This window comes from Xiphophorus couchianus, chromosome 18 (genome assembly GCF_001444195.1).
Source record: "Xiphophorus couchianus chromosome 18, X_couchianus-1.0, whole genome shotgun sequence".
Taxonomy (NCBI): Eukaryota; Metazoa; Chordata; class Actinopteri; order Cyprinodontiformes; family Poeciliidae; genus Xiphophorus; species Xiphophorus couchianus.
In genome coordinates this window covers 20,835,974-20,850,158 of record NC_040245.1, presented here as the reverse complement: position 1 = coordinate 20,850,158, position 14,185 = coordinate 20,835,974, and the positions used below count along the sequence as shown (strand labels likewise).

Below are 14,185 nucleotides of genomic sequence, written 5' to 3'. Positions count from 1 at the left end.
CATTGCACGTACTCGGTGTGATACTTGTGCGTCATGTTTGACAGAAGCAGGAATCACACCTTGACTTTGATTGCATGTAATTTGATAACAGAATGGGCTTTACACTAGGGGGAGACAGAGACCCTTTATGGACATACCATCATTGTTGACTAACGATTGAGTGATTAATAAATTCAGGTGATAAGTAAATAAAAACAGATTCATCTCCTTTAGATGTTCTGCTGAGAAGCAACTGTCTGATTGGCAACAGACATACAGGTCAATGCCAGAGGAGTATCGCTGTATGTGCAGATTGTATTATCCACAGATATAGCCTATCTGTGATTACTTATTTGTTTTTATTTAAAAATCAAATAGTCCCCCAAAAAGGAAGGTTTGGTGTCACATTCTTGTTACTGTGTGTCTTAAAATGCTTAGACAAGCATCGAGGCAGCTGGGTCCTTTAACTGAACCATAATGTAGTGAAATGTGGGCCACATTACTGGGCTGTATCCTGGGGGAGACTCATTGTAACGGCAGCATGGGAAAAAGGAGAAACGGTGCGAGGCAGGGAGAGAGGAGGAAAAGAGCGTTGTCAAATTGCCCTTTCACAGTCTATCTTAAACCCATAACGCCATGCTCCCAGATAGTTCATAGGATGTGTTGGGCAGTCAATAACCAATTTATGTGAAGTTGATTGAGGAAAAGGGAGCACTGCCTGGTCATTTTCTGTGAAGTGTGGAGTCATTTCTGTGGTGCTGCTCCTTTGTGTGAACCCTCCGAACTTTATCTTGGAGCAAGATTGCCCAGATCCTTCAATTATCGTCCTTTTTTGAACGTATACCAACTTTTGACCTTAATGAATGTCTCACAAATTATATGATGTTGTCTGCTTTACTACAAGCATGCTTAAGTTGCTATAACAACAGTTGCAGCCAAAACTCTCTGCTCTGGGTTAAGCTAAAAGAGGAACGTGTTACATACTGTATATAATATGCCGCAGCTTTTTGCTGTCTTTGTCTTTAACGTCTGCCTTTCTGTGTGACTCAGTGTTCTTGTTGATGAAAATAAACAGGAAAAAAACCCGCCTTGCTTACAGCGAGACGACTGACAAAATGCAGACAGTCAAGCAGAAACAAATTGAACCCTGCTTTGCTTGCTGCTTTTCTGCAGCGTTAATGAGCGTCGAAAACAGCAGGGATTTTCATTGTAGTTGCTGAATCTACTCCACTGCTTTGAAACACAACAGTCATGTATAATAGTGGAGAATATGGAGGGAGGGGAGCTGCTGAGAATCAATATTATAGCATATTTTTTCATAAAGTACATTTAGTAAGTTAATTCAAAAAGGTGGATTCGTTACTCGGAGTGATATATACCTCAAGACTTTTTGCTCACTTTGATAGTTATTGATTAGAAATCATGAAATCCTAGACCTCAGTGCCTCACAATTAAAATAATAAGAAAGAACAATCTAATAAAGTATTTTTTATACAGAAATTTAAGCTTTCTACAATACACTCGAGTATGTACACTCTGTATGCAGAGGCTCCTTTTGCGCGAGAATTATACTGTGTCAACCCAGCGTGGCATGGAGGTGAACTGCCTGGAAGAAAGCCAATGTTGGATTCATATTCACCTTCAGCTGTTTGGATGCTGCGTATCTCAAATTTTTTCTTGACAATGTCCCATAGATTCTGTGAGGTCAGGTGAGTTAGATAGCCAATTAAACAGAGTGAGACCACAGTCATTGAAGTAGATTTTAACAGCATGAGATGGTATAAAATCCTGCTCGAAAAAATCTCCATAAAGCTTTTCAGCAGAGGGAAACATGAAGTGCTTTAAAATCTTCTGCCTTGACTTTGGATTTGATAAAGCACAGTGGACCAGCACAGACAGATAACATGATACCTTAAATCCTCGCCCACTGTGGAAACTTCACACTGAACCTCAAGCAGCTCAGATTTTGTGTCTCTCCACTTTTCCTTCAGAGTCTGGGACCTTGATTTCCAAAAAAAAAAAAAAATGCTAAATGTATTTTGATCTGCAAAATGGTTTTGAGACCACTGAGCCACAATCGAGCCTCACTTCAGGAGGAACAGCTCCAACACTGACTTTAGTTCAGTAAAGGCTTAATAAAAAGCTATTTTCTATAAATGTGTAGCTAATGTACAATTTCTTCATAAAAATAATTCTTGCCATTCACATTTTGAATTGAATTACTGAAATTATATGTATATATATATATATATATATATATATATATATACAGTATAAATAAATAAATAAATATATATACAATATATATATTTATTTATTTTCTGGAAATAACAGAGAAGTGCCAAATCACTCTGTGGAATGTATATTTATTAAGTTAAAAATGTAAAATTCACAGATAAATTATTGTATTTGCAACAGAGCGAAAATGGTTGGACATGATGCAATCAAGTTAGAAATGTTTCTACAGTTTTGTATCGTTGAAGGAGGCACACACCGGGTCTCGATAGCAATACTCAGGAACAGTCAAAGCTTCAAGAATACATTTAAGAGCACTAAGTGCAGTACCACTTGATCTACTGAATGTACGTTGACGTCAGAGCTGAATGTGGATTAAAGATTTATACATCGGCGAGTAAATACCTTCAAATAAATTCAGCTGAATAGAAAGTCTTTTTTCTTTCGGAATATCATGTTTATAAGCATTTCCACGATTTTGTGGCGCATAACGGAAAGCAGAGAGTATGAAGACACGTATGAGTGTAAAAGCTTTTCAACTCAACCATCATAGAAAGACTTCTGGCCAGTACAAAGAACTCTGTGACCTGAAAAATCACAACAAGGTCTATATAAAGGTTAGAAAAATAAATATGGCAGAGTACGTTTAAAAACCTTTAAAACAGCAGACGCTCTCCTTATGTCAAGCAGTAAATGTCAAGGTACAAAACTCACAACACTAGCTGTTTGGAAATGGGTAGTACATCAACACATGAGCAGGTCCTTAAATTCTACAGTATGGCTATATTGATCGGATAATAGGTCCGGGACAGTTTTACCCTCTGAACTACTGCAATAGTAAAAGCACTTGATGTCAGAGAGAAGAGGGAAAGGGAAAAAAATATATATAGCACTTTTCTGTTATAAGACACAGTGGATGCACAGGGAAGGTTGGCTGGCGGGATTCACGTCGCTGTCTGGGAGAAATATCTTCATGGTGTCACCGATGGGACTGTGCTGTCTGTGCCATCATCCTGAGTGGTTAATATCTGAAGAGAACAGAGAACAAGGTTCCCTCAATAAACCTGAAATGATTCATTGAAAGAAGTTAACACATGTTGTTTCAAATCATCTATTGTTTCCTGATTCTTTGCTTCCATTGAGCCATCTGTTCAGTAATGCTTAAAAGTCTTCATACCAACTGATGGCAACAAATTGTTCAGACCTTTAGTGAAAATTGGGGAAATTGTAAATGTGTAAAACAAAAGGAAAGGTGTGAGGTCTGAAAACTATCAACAGCACATCACAGTCATGCCTTTACGAAACAGAAAAATTCAGCAAGGATGGACACAACCAATGAGGCTCAATATAAATAAATAAAATCAAATCAAAATAAATACTTTGAAATGGCCTCCAGGAAGCATAATTTACAAGCTGACAAAAAATGACTCACTGGAAGCAAAATATAAATAAATGGGACATAGAGTGCCTTGCAAAAATGATATCTTGAACTTTTTTGAAATAATAAAAATGAAAGTTTTCAAAGTTAAAAATAGCTATGTTGTGACCCTTATTGCAAAGCTGGAGTCAATTTTTCTTTCTCCATTCTTAAATATCTTACATTTGACTAAAAGCAGCTGTGAATATCAATGTTGCCAAACAGGTTTATTTTGTCCTTTAGCTTTTCATAACCATCTCTATTTGTATTTCACTTTACAATTGCACAATGATCTGCCACTTATAAACCACATTAACACAATGAAGTTTGTGATACAAAATATGATAAAGTTCAAGGCATACAAATAACTTTTCAAGGCGCTGTATCTCCAAGGTTTTGCAAGGTTTTGCACTACTGAATGCATCTAATTCACCTGAAAACAGTACAGAGCGCTACTTAACATGCAAACATCACAATCACTAGTTTGATATTTTTACAATGTTCACACATCATAGCCACACATCAGAATCTCAAAGGACTCTAGGTATGAACACACCACTAAAAAAAATCATGCATCATGTCTACTTCTTTTTATTAGAAACAACTATAATATTAGATGTTTTCTAATGAGAAATATCTAAATAAGAATCAAAAAGAGTGATTGAAAAAGAGATGAGTCCAAAAAGGACAGAAATGAGTGCCTTTCAAAAATGTGTGTGAAGGATGAGACAGAGTGATGGTTGAAGCAACGGGAGTCTACAAAGCTGCAGAGTTGTGAGTGTTGAAGCTACAAACAATGGATTCAAAAAGGAAGGGGATGATTTTGCTGTTCGGGTTCAGGCTGAGGAAATCACATGTAAAATACCGTGTCACTGAAAAGCTCTTTTATTCGGTAACAGGAGCGACTGGATTGTCTTTCTGCTCAGAAGGAACGGCTAGGTAGTTTGTCCTGCAGGAAAACAGAGGAGCATCTGAAAAACAATGCCTTGGTTTTCTCCTGTTAGAAGGCAGAAGTTTTCTTTTCAGTCTGGCTGCAACATACATTTCCCTTTAAATCACACGTAAGTAATTCCTCACATGTCCCATGTGGAGTTTATGAAAGACAAAGCAATCAGTGCAGTCTTGAGACAGGGAGTGCACATCCAGATGAACTGACACACTCATTCAGTATTTATCATCATGCTCTTAGCCTCTTAAAATCTCAGCACTAAAAATGCTTGCAGTTACATGCAGTGCACCTACACAACTTCTCTGCAGACTAAACAAGATTTATATTAATGAAATTAACTTTGTTACTTAGTCAGCAAATGTTAGGGAAGAAAAGCTATCTAAATCTTTGACCAAGTCTTTCTTTTTGTTGTCACTTCCCATCTTGATCTTAAATAATTATCTCAGATATTACAGCTAATTCACTGCCTCAACTACAAAGACTAAATGCATATAAAATTGAGTCCAACATAAAAGAAGTTAAATACTTTTGTACTGTTGAGTTTTGTGTCTTTTAATAAGGACTAAAGCCTCTACAAAGCTTTAGCAGCTTCATCAAAGTACCATCTAGCTTAATATGCTTTACCCAAGGTTAAAGTAATTATTTGGAATGCAAATATCAATCATGGTAACCTTACACAGGAAGGCTCACAACTTTAAAATAATTGCTGACCTGGAATATTATAAGAAAGTCCTCCCAATGATTATCATAGCAATACAATTTCTCTGCTCACTTGCAAGAAGAAGAAGGGCAAGAAGAAGAAGAAGTCACTGAAAGGTTTGAAAACCATAAAACAGGCTAACAATAAGTTCCTAGATTTTTCACCTTCTTGGCCTATTGCCAACCTTAACACTATACAATGAGTGAAAGACCAATAATGATCAATATATCAATCATATCTGCAATTATATATGTACACATTTGACTAAAAGGGGCTCAGTTAGTGGAGTATACATGTACAGAGGTTGTTGTCGTTAACATGTGTATTCAAGCCATTTGCTCCTTGTCTTATTCTCATTTCACAGCACTAAGAGCAGTACCACCTACCATTTACCTTTGAATAAAGGCCACAAGAGCTTAAAAACGAGTTCTGGGGAGGTTTCAGAAAAACCTATATGACATTTAAACAAAAGCACGAACAATGACATTAGATATTTGCCACCATTTTCACAGAGTCTGCGATTGCATTGCACATTTCCTCCCCCATGAAATAAGGAATCTTTAGAACATACCGCATTTTATTTTGCAGCTGCAGGACTCTATTCACATTGCAAAAATAGTGAATCAACCATGGTGCTGTGTATTGTCTGTTACTTTTCACAATATGACTCATATTTTCAACAACAACAAAAAAAGAAAGAATAAGCTGTCAACAGGCATAGGCCGGCAGAGTCAATGTTGTGTAAATCCAGTAGGAGCTGACTACATAGGTGGCTTTGAGACAAGGTGACACAAAAAGCCAGTTTACGATGGAGCTGAAAATCCAGCTTGGATGTTAAAAGCTTGCTCAAAAGGCAAACAGTCAGCAGAGCTTGGAATAATTCAGGTGTGTCTGACTGGCTTCCGTAGAGAAAAAAAAACAGATTAAAAATGTAAGAGGGTTAAAAACCAGAGCAGGGAACATACTCAATTTTCAATTATTCCCATATCTGTCTGTTAGTCTGACCTTTTCAGTCTGGCTCTCTGTCTGACAGCCTGCTAAATCTCAACCATTGATGTCTGAAAGATCATTATGTAAGAATAAGAGATTCAAGGATCCACAGGTGCAAAACATCCTTTTCAGATTAGATCAATTGGATTTACTATTAAGCAGATCACATCAGAACACTGTGTTTGTCGTTAGCTCACACTGCTCTGAGTGTGTGGAAACGTGTGAAACTCACGCTGTGTCCTGCGCTTGCTCATCAGATTTTGAGATCTTCCTGTAGCAGTAGACCATTTCCACCAGCAGCCACAAGGTCAAGAACACCAGCAGGACATACATCATGATCTCAGAGTAGATTGCGGTAATGTCATTGGAGGCTGCGGAGCACAAACAGCAGATAGGCGCATGCTTTATTCAGCGCACATTCATTTTCTGCACCATTTTGTGAAGAATGACAAAATAGACTCTGCTGCGGCTCTGAGGAAATGTCCTGAGCTTGCTGAACACGGCTGGCACAAAATCTCGCATTATTTATGACGAAGAGGACGAGATATCAGCAGGTTACGTATTTGACTAGATAAAAAGTTCAATTTAAGCTTCTTAAAGGATGCATTTGTTATTTCTTTTGTATTTTTATTTATCCATTTCTTGTTAACATTGTTAAGAATTTTATACATCGGATCTTTTAGCCTGGTGCTAATTAGAAAGTGATTGTGAAATGAAGGTGTTTATCATTTTAAAGAGGCAGTGAAAAGAGCATAAAACATCAATTATTCATTATTAGCCAGAAAATGTTTTTTTAGTAAAGCGGTAGTAATAGTAAAGGTTGTTTTCATATTCCACAAGCTCCTACTGATAATGACAAAACAATCTAAACCTGCTGTTCTCTACGTTCTTTGCAGCAATTGGGCTCGATGAAACTAAATTTCCCACTAAATATTCTGCTGCCAAATGCAACCCAGTCTGACAGCATAACGCAAAAAAACTGAATTTACTGGAAACAATTTCCGGATGTTTTCCAGGCTAATGGCCACAGAAATGAATGCACAGAAGAGGACCGCTGTCAGCACATTTTCATGCCATCAGCACATTTTCAGAAACACTTGCAAAATAACCATTGGATGCTATTCAATGAAGAAATCTCCACTTACCAGGAAAGGGTGGCAGCCTTGAACGGCTGAGCTACACAAACAACCTTGTTGCACAATTATCACGTTTATGTTCTCTTATTCTGAAATTTAATTTTCCACTTAACTTTTGTAGCTTAGCCTGGAACAGTGCATCCTCTCTTCACTTGTATTTTGGTTTATTCAAAAAAATATTTTATCCGTTTCTAGACATGAAAAACCCAAAACACGATGGTTTCCACGCAACATACAATTTAACAACATGAAAAATCCCACTTCCTGTTGTTCTACTAAAAACATTTTTTTTACATGTAGGAGTAATGAGATACTGTCTGATTACCAATTACAGTAAGCACTGTTAAAAACACTCTCCTTATAAGTTCATGCTTTTTGGATGCATTACGTTTTAGATAAATCTAACGATATACAGGTAAATATGATGGGCATAAGTATTGAGTGATGATATTAGAACCTAAAAATGTGAAAGAAAAGGTGCCTTGCAGAGATTTCACAAAGTTACATGCAGGTAGAGAGCAAACCTGCCCATTGAACTGTGAAAGCTCCACAGGATACCTTTGTGTATGATATAAAATGGAGGTGCAAACTCACAGTGGTTCTTGGATCAGACACTTCTTTTTGTTGTTTGAAAATAATTATACCATCAAATGAAGAACGTTTCTGCTTACTCTTGTCATTTATTATCTTTAAATCTATAAGAAAGAGTGTTTTCACTATTCTATTTGTTTATATTTTCTAAAATTCTTCACTTAGCTTTAGTAAAAGATAAAAAACATTGGAGACTGAAGTGCTTTGCAAAGGTATTTAAACCCCTTAAGCTGGTTCGCATATGACCACAAAATTCAATGTATTTCTAGGTTTTCATGTAATTGACCATCACAACATCGTGCATAATTCTGAACTAAGTAAAATTGTTTTCAACTTTGTTTTTTATTATTTATAAACAAAACACTGAAAAGTTTGACCTGCTTCCTCAGCCTTCTCAGCCGTAATCCTCTAAGCTGATTCACAGCTCAGGTGGGAGAATCTGTCAGCAAGCCTTTATTAGCCATGCACTATCCAAATCTGAGCTCTAAAGTGGAAAAAACAAAGCCTTCTGAGAGGAAACTAAGCCATTCCCCCAGTTTAAAGTTTTGTCACAAGGCATGTTGAAGCCAAACAGAAGATGATGCTTTGATAACATAAGACTCAAATGTAAATTTTTGGTCCAAATACAAAAATATGTGCAGAGCAAAACTACCGCCACAGCACTTTCCCATGGCAAAACATGGCATAGCCTTATCGTCCCATGTGAACATTAATTTCTTTTTTTTTTTTTTTGACAAGCAGAAAAGTTGAGAAAAGATTTAAAAAATCCAACACTTTCAATATTTCATTTGGAAGAGTGTGCAAACTGTGTATTACTTTCCTTCTACTTGTTGGTCTGTGACACCAAACCCTAATAAAATGCATTGATGCACTGAAGGCTTCAGCAAAATATATAAAAGAAACATAAATGCTTTTGCAAAGCACTGTACGTCACCCATCAATCACAATTAAACTTCATTTGGAGCAGAATCTTAACATACAATTTAAACATGAAACTGGACTTAGGGAACCAAAATGTCTTGGGAACACACACTGACATTTGAAAATGTATATATAAAAGTTTAATATTTTTGAGCCACTGTGAACCTGTTTGTTCGTACCAAATTCCAGAAAACCTTCTCAGAAGAACCATGTTTGTCCAACTTGATTTGCTGTTTTTGTAATATGATCTCTTAGATGAGAAAGCACAGATCCGCTGAAGGCAAGCTTTTCCACTTTGTTACCATGAAAATCATTATCAGAACATATGCATAATGATTGCTGCAGAAAAGGCTTTCTGAAACTTGATATCACTGTTGTATGAAATATGAAGGAAGATTTTGATATTTGTACACAAAGAAATCTGACTGGAGCATTCTGTGTGTATATGCATCTTATTAAAAATTCTACCATATGCAAGCATTGAAAATGAAAATCTAAAGAAATGGAACAGAATTAGGAACTTCCAAATATACACGTTGATTTGTATATTCGACTGAGGTGGAAGATGAAACATTCAGCAGGCCAAACATCCAGGAAGCATAATACATTACCCAGTTTTAAAAAGATAGCAAAGTAGCTGGTTTGAATTAAGCCCTTCACAGACAACAGAAGAAAGCTTTAATGGAAAAAAATAAAGGCAGACAAAACAAAGCACAGTTATTTTTTTTGTCAAACCAGTCACAACATAGAGTGGGAAAGGGAAGAGGTATTGTTAGTGGCAGAGTGCTTTCACACTAATGCATCACTTAGCAAAGACAAAAAGTTGGGTTTATAATTACAAAGCAAGTCATGCTGTCCTGATAAACATTTTAAAATCAGATAAGAGGAGGCAGAGCACAAAGACAGGGTTAGGTGGACAGAGGCCAGCAGTTTTGCAACTCAACAGCACAGTGTTGATTCAGGCAGCTCTAAAATAAAACATTCTAAGTGCTTAGCAGCTTTCAGCTAAACACCAGAGCCTGTATGCAGAAGGATTTTCAAATCCACCAGAGCTTCTATCTTAGCCCAAAAATTCCTGCCAAGAAGTCCTAAGAGTATTTTAAGAGTGATTCAGTCAGCTACTGAGAGTGAACGAAATTGCCATCTTACTGAGGAAGTATGGTTGACCCTGGTTGCTATAGGTGACGCTGTCTTCTAGGGTCATTGATTGGTTTTTCTTTTTCTGTTTCTAGTGGATCACTACCACCACCAACTGATAAAGAGTGTGGACCAAATGCCATATCATACAAATCACATTGTCTTAAAAAACAGCATGTGAACTGCATAAAAGGACATTGAATTTTCTTTCCCTCACATAAAATTGGGCCCAAAAGTCTTTTCTTTAAGGTCAGTGGAGATTACAAAAATTACTTGTAATTGGTAAATACCAGAATAATTATTTGAAAATTTCTTCTTGCTAATTTGTTTTATTTTTGGTTGATTTTTACTGTGTTAGGTGTTTCTGAGTCGGCTTTTCTTCTTACTCTCACCTTTGTAAGCCCTGTCCACATACTTTTTTGTGAAAGAAGATTGGAGCTTTGACTTGGCCACTCCAAACATTGACTTTGTTGCCCTTCAGCTACTTGGACCCTTTTCAGACCTGAGTTTGAGATCATTGTCTGTTTGGCAGACCAATTTTCACCCAGGTTTTACTCTGTTTGATGAAGAGCAACAGTGCTTCCTACAGAAAATCATCCAGATACCATGGTGCTGCCACCCTCATACGTCACAGTTGCGAGATTGTTATGGAGCTTGAAAGCTTTTTTCTCTAAATGTAAGGATGGTCATTTTGGCAACTCACTTCTACTATGGGTTTCAGACCACAAAACATGTCTCCAAGACTCAATATATTTGTCCTTAAGTGCATTTGCTGACTTCAACCTGTCTTTTAAAGTCATACTTTTGCAATAATAGCTTCTTTCTCCTAAAAGCAGCATTCAGTCCATGTTGGCACAGGATGTTTTTCTTCAGCCAGGACCTTTACAATAGTTCTTTTTAATACATAAAAAGAACATTCTTAATACATTCTTGTGGAAGTCCTCTTTCTCTTCCTGATACCCTGTCCTTAAAATACACCCACCAGTATGCCAACATTTAACTGGAATGTTACTCAAAGTTTTGTTATTGGGTGCAACTTCTGAATTTAAAGAGAGCTGGGAAAAAATCTATTCCATCTTCTTTATAGTCGTTAACATGTCTAAAACTCTAGTAATCTTAATTGATCTACAACAGGGATGGTTAGCAAAATGCTACATCACAAACTGAGACAAAAAAATGGGTGTCTTTTTATACAGTGATTTAAATATCTGGTTTCTGCTGTATTTACACTGAAGCTAATGGACACAATTGTACCTTTTTCTTTCACGGTCAGTGTGATGTTCTTTGTTGTCAGTGTCGATGGCATATAGACTCCAAATTCAAACGTACGAATAACACGACACTCGTAAATACCACGGTCGCTCTCTGAGACATTTAGTATTGAAAGGGAGATGTCTTGCAGGTCTTTGCTACCATTCCAGATCAGACGGTTTCCAAAAGGTCCATCCACTCTTTTTTCGTCTCCATTATTCCTTTCAAAAATCTAGGTAAAAAGAAAAAAAAAAAACTTTTAACATTTACAATCTAAACTGATCAGCACGACGCTCAAAAGTATGGGTTGTACACAACACTGTTCTGGAAACATACATGAATTCTGTCATATGTGTTGTTTTCACTTGATGTGAAATACCAATTCACACTTGTGTTTGGTTTGAGTTCCTCCCTCTTCAAACAAGAGATGCATGTCAGCTTCATGGAGCTTCCCAGCACTGCTTCCGTATCGGACGCCACATCGACACATACTGGCCTGCTCAGGTGGACTAAAAAAGAAGCGATATTACACACATTTATGTCCACAATCAACTCATACTTCCATATCTAAAATTCATCAACTTTCAAGAAAATGTTTAATAAATCTTGAACATTTTCCTCTGTATTTGATCTGGAAGAATAAAGATAATTTAAACCAATAAGTAAAAGAGCTAACTAGAGCAGAAGGGAGAATGTGTCTGTCCTAGATTTGATAAGATGAAAGGTAAATGGCTTGTTCTTGTTTAATGGTTTATCAAGTCCCGGGGACCCCAAAGCACTTCACACTGCATTCACATGCTGATGGTGGTAAGCTACTACATTGTAGCCACAGCTGCCCTGGGCAGTTTGACAGAGGCAAGGCTACCAGGCATCCACACCACTAGGACCTCTGACCACCAGCAGCAGACACGCTGGGTATTCGAACCATCAACCCACCAATTACAGGTCGAACTCCTATCACTCATCGCTACCACCAGATATTTAAGCAATAGATATTTTTATGACAATGGAATTGGTTTAGATGCCTTTTTGGTAATAACAAAGTCTAATCTTAATGGCTCCAAAATTCATGGTGTTTATTTTGGGCATTTCGAGAGGGAAATGCTTAAACATAAAGCTTACAAGAAAGTAACTGTATTACAAGTTCTCTTGTAGAGCCACACAAACTTCGACAACAAATACAAACATTCTTTTTTTGTTTTTTTCAAAACAGGAAAAAAATCTCATGAGTGGGAGTTGTTTTTTTTTAAGTTTCATGATCTACATTAATCTGTACATGTCAAATCCAATACAAAGCCAGATGCAGAACTCAGTTTACATAAACACAGGCATAAACTTAAGCTTACAGTTCTGTGAGCACTTTAGAAACTCAAGTCATAAAAGATCGACGAAGAAAATACTGTATTGTGGCTCCTGCCAAGTAATGTTTTCTTGGTTTTGCAATATTGGTAAAGATTATAGAAACTATGGGAAGCATTTGAAGGGGTTTTCAACATACTGTGAGAAAACTGAGGAAGGGGAAGAATAGACTATAATTGCATTTCAGTTAATTGAATAAAGTGGGGAGGGAATCGAGTAAAAAAGGCAAATGATGCAGTGGTTATAAATGCATAGACTTGAAGTCTGCAACCAGCAGCCAAACAGAACTCCTTTACTCCCTCGTTTGTGACTCTTAAGAACGAGGAAACACTGTTTAGGCCTTCTATCAAGAGATGTGTATAAAAATTTGCATTACTGAAAAACACTAATGGTACAACAGAAATTGTTTGTCTTGTTCAGTCTGGTTAATGACATCAGACTTCAAATTATGTTTTTTTTTTTTTTTTTTAGTGAACTATTTTCTATAAATAAAGAAAAGAGTCAAGGAGTCAAGTGGTCACAATTAGTGGTAAGTAGTTGTATTCATAGTTAAGTGTCCTCTCAAGTCTGAGGATAAAGATAACAGTACAGTTATATATTCATAAAACTTTCTATGTTTATTTTGTCAAAGGACGTTTTATAGTGGTTCATAATGTCACAAAATGTGGAAAAGTTCTGTGTCAATGTGACTGCGTTAGGCCCATTGCTGTTATATAACCAGAGTCTTGCCCAGGGCAGACAGTGACAACATTGATTTTATCCCATCCTTTTTTTATTTTATTTTTTAAAAACATTATGTGAGCGGAGAGAAGACAAAGAGGGAGACGAGAAGGAAATAAGAGGACACAGCCTGACATCCCTTTCTTTTCTCCAGTTTACCCATTATATGAAACGAACGGAAAGCTCTGGAAAACGTCAGTGTTCATAACCGTGAATGCGCCACAGACATAGCATTCAACGCTGATCATTTAAACCCGACATAAGCCAACCTCAAATGTAATACTTACCGACGAACAACAACAGAAGCAACGTTTGCTGTTGAACTCTGTGCAGAGTTAGCATATTCAGCCCTATGAGGAGCTGCTGGTGGGACAACCGCTGCTCCAACTCCAGCTGGTGTTTTGAAGTTGTCTTCAAGGCCAACTCCTGGCTGAGATATGCGAGTTCAGGACCACAGACAGCGCCTCTCCTCGGCCGCCCCGAGCGCAGGAAACTTCCCTCTGCCCCAAGAGTGAAAATCCACCTGCTGAAAGAAGCGACGCGAGGCGACAAGTAACGCTCTGCAGAAGTGCGGGCGAACTGATTTTAGCAGTTTTAGGAGCCCGTCTATGAATTTATAGCTTCTCGGTTCGCAATTCCTCATCTACACGGAGACAGGAAATTTCATCATCCCTGGCACTTGGATGGAATGAGCAGGTCCGTGATGTGCGAAAGCAAACTCGAGTGATGCAACAGTTTTCTCGCCCACAAATCCAGTCACCTCAGTCCAGATCCATCCACAGAAGTATTTTTCTTTTCTT

General features: G+C 37.4%; 1 protein-coding gene across 2 annotated transcripts; it reads right to left on the bottom strand.

Annotated features, from left to right (window-relative positions):
- Positions 1 to 2,328: 2,328 nt before the first annotated feature.
- On the bottom strand, positions 2,329 to 14,185 carry scn3b (sodium channel, voltage-gated, type III, beta). Of its 2 annotated transcripts, XM_027998875.1 has the most exons (6): positions 13,673 to 14,185; positions 11,643 to 11,815; positions 11,310 to 11,538; positions 6,503 to 6,641; positions 4,497 to 4,580; positions 2,329 to 3,242 (listed from the first exon to the last, which is right to left on the bottom strand). In XM_027998875.1, exons 1-5 carry the CDS (start codon positions 13,725 to 13,727, stop codon positions 4,517 to 4,519), a joined length of 660 nt encoding a protein of 219 aa, XP_027854676.1. In that variant the 5' UTR covers positions 13,728 to 14,185; the 3' UTR covers positions 2,329 to 3,242; positions 4,497 to 4,516. The 2 variants fall into 2 exon arrangements, with proteins under 2 accessions (XP_027854676.1, XP_027854677.1); XM_027998876.1 differs by lacking the exon at positions 4,497 to 4,580.

What these genes read in the sequence shown, in the direction of transcription:
- scn3b (XM_027998875.1), bottom strand. Translation starts at nt 13,727, where the DNA reads ATGCTAACTCTGCACAGAGTTCAACAGCAAACGTTGCTTCTGTTGTTG. An exon ending in GCTTCTGTTGTTGTTCGTCG is followed by an intron (nt 11,816 to 13,672) that starts GTAAGTATTACA and finishes CTTCTTTTTTAG; the next exon opens with TCCACCTGAGCAGGCCAGTA. An exon ending in ACACATATGACAGAATTCAT is followed by an intron (nt 11,539 to 11,642) that starts GTATGTTTCCAG and finishes CTTTTTACCTAG; the next exon opens with ATTTTTGAAAGGAATAATGG.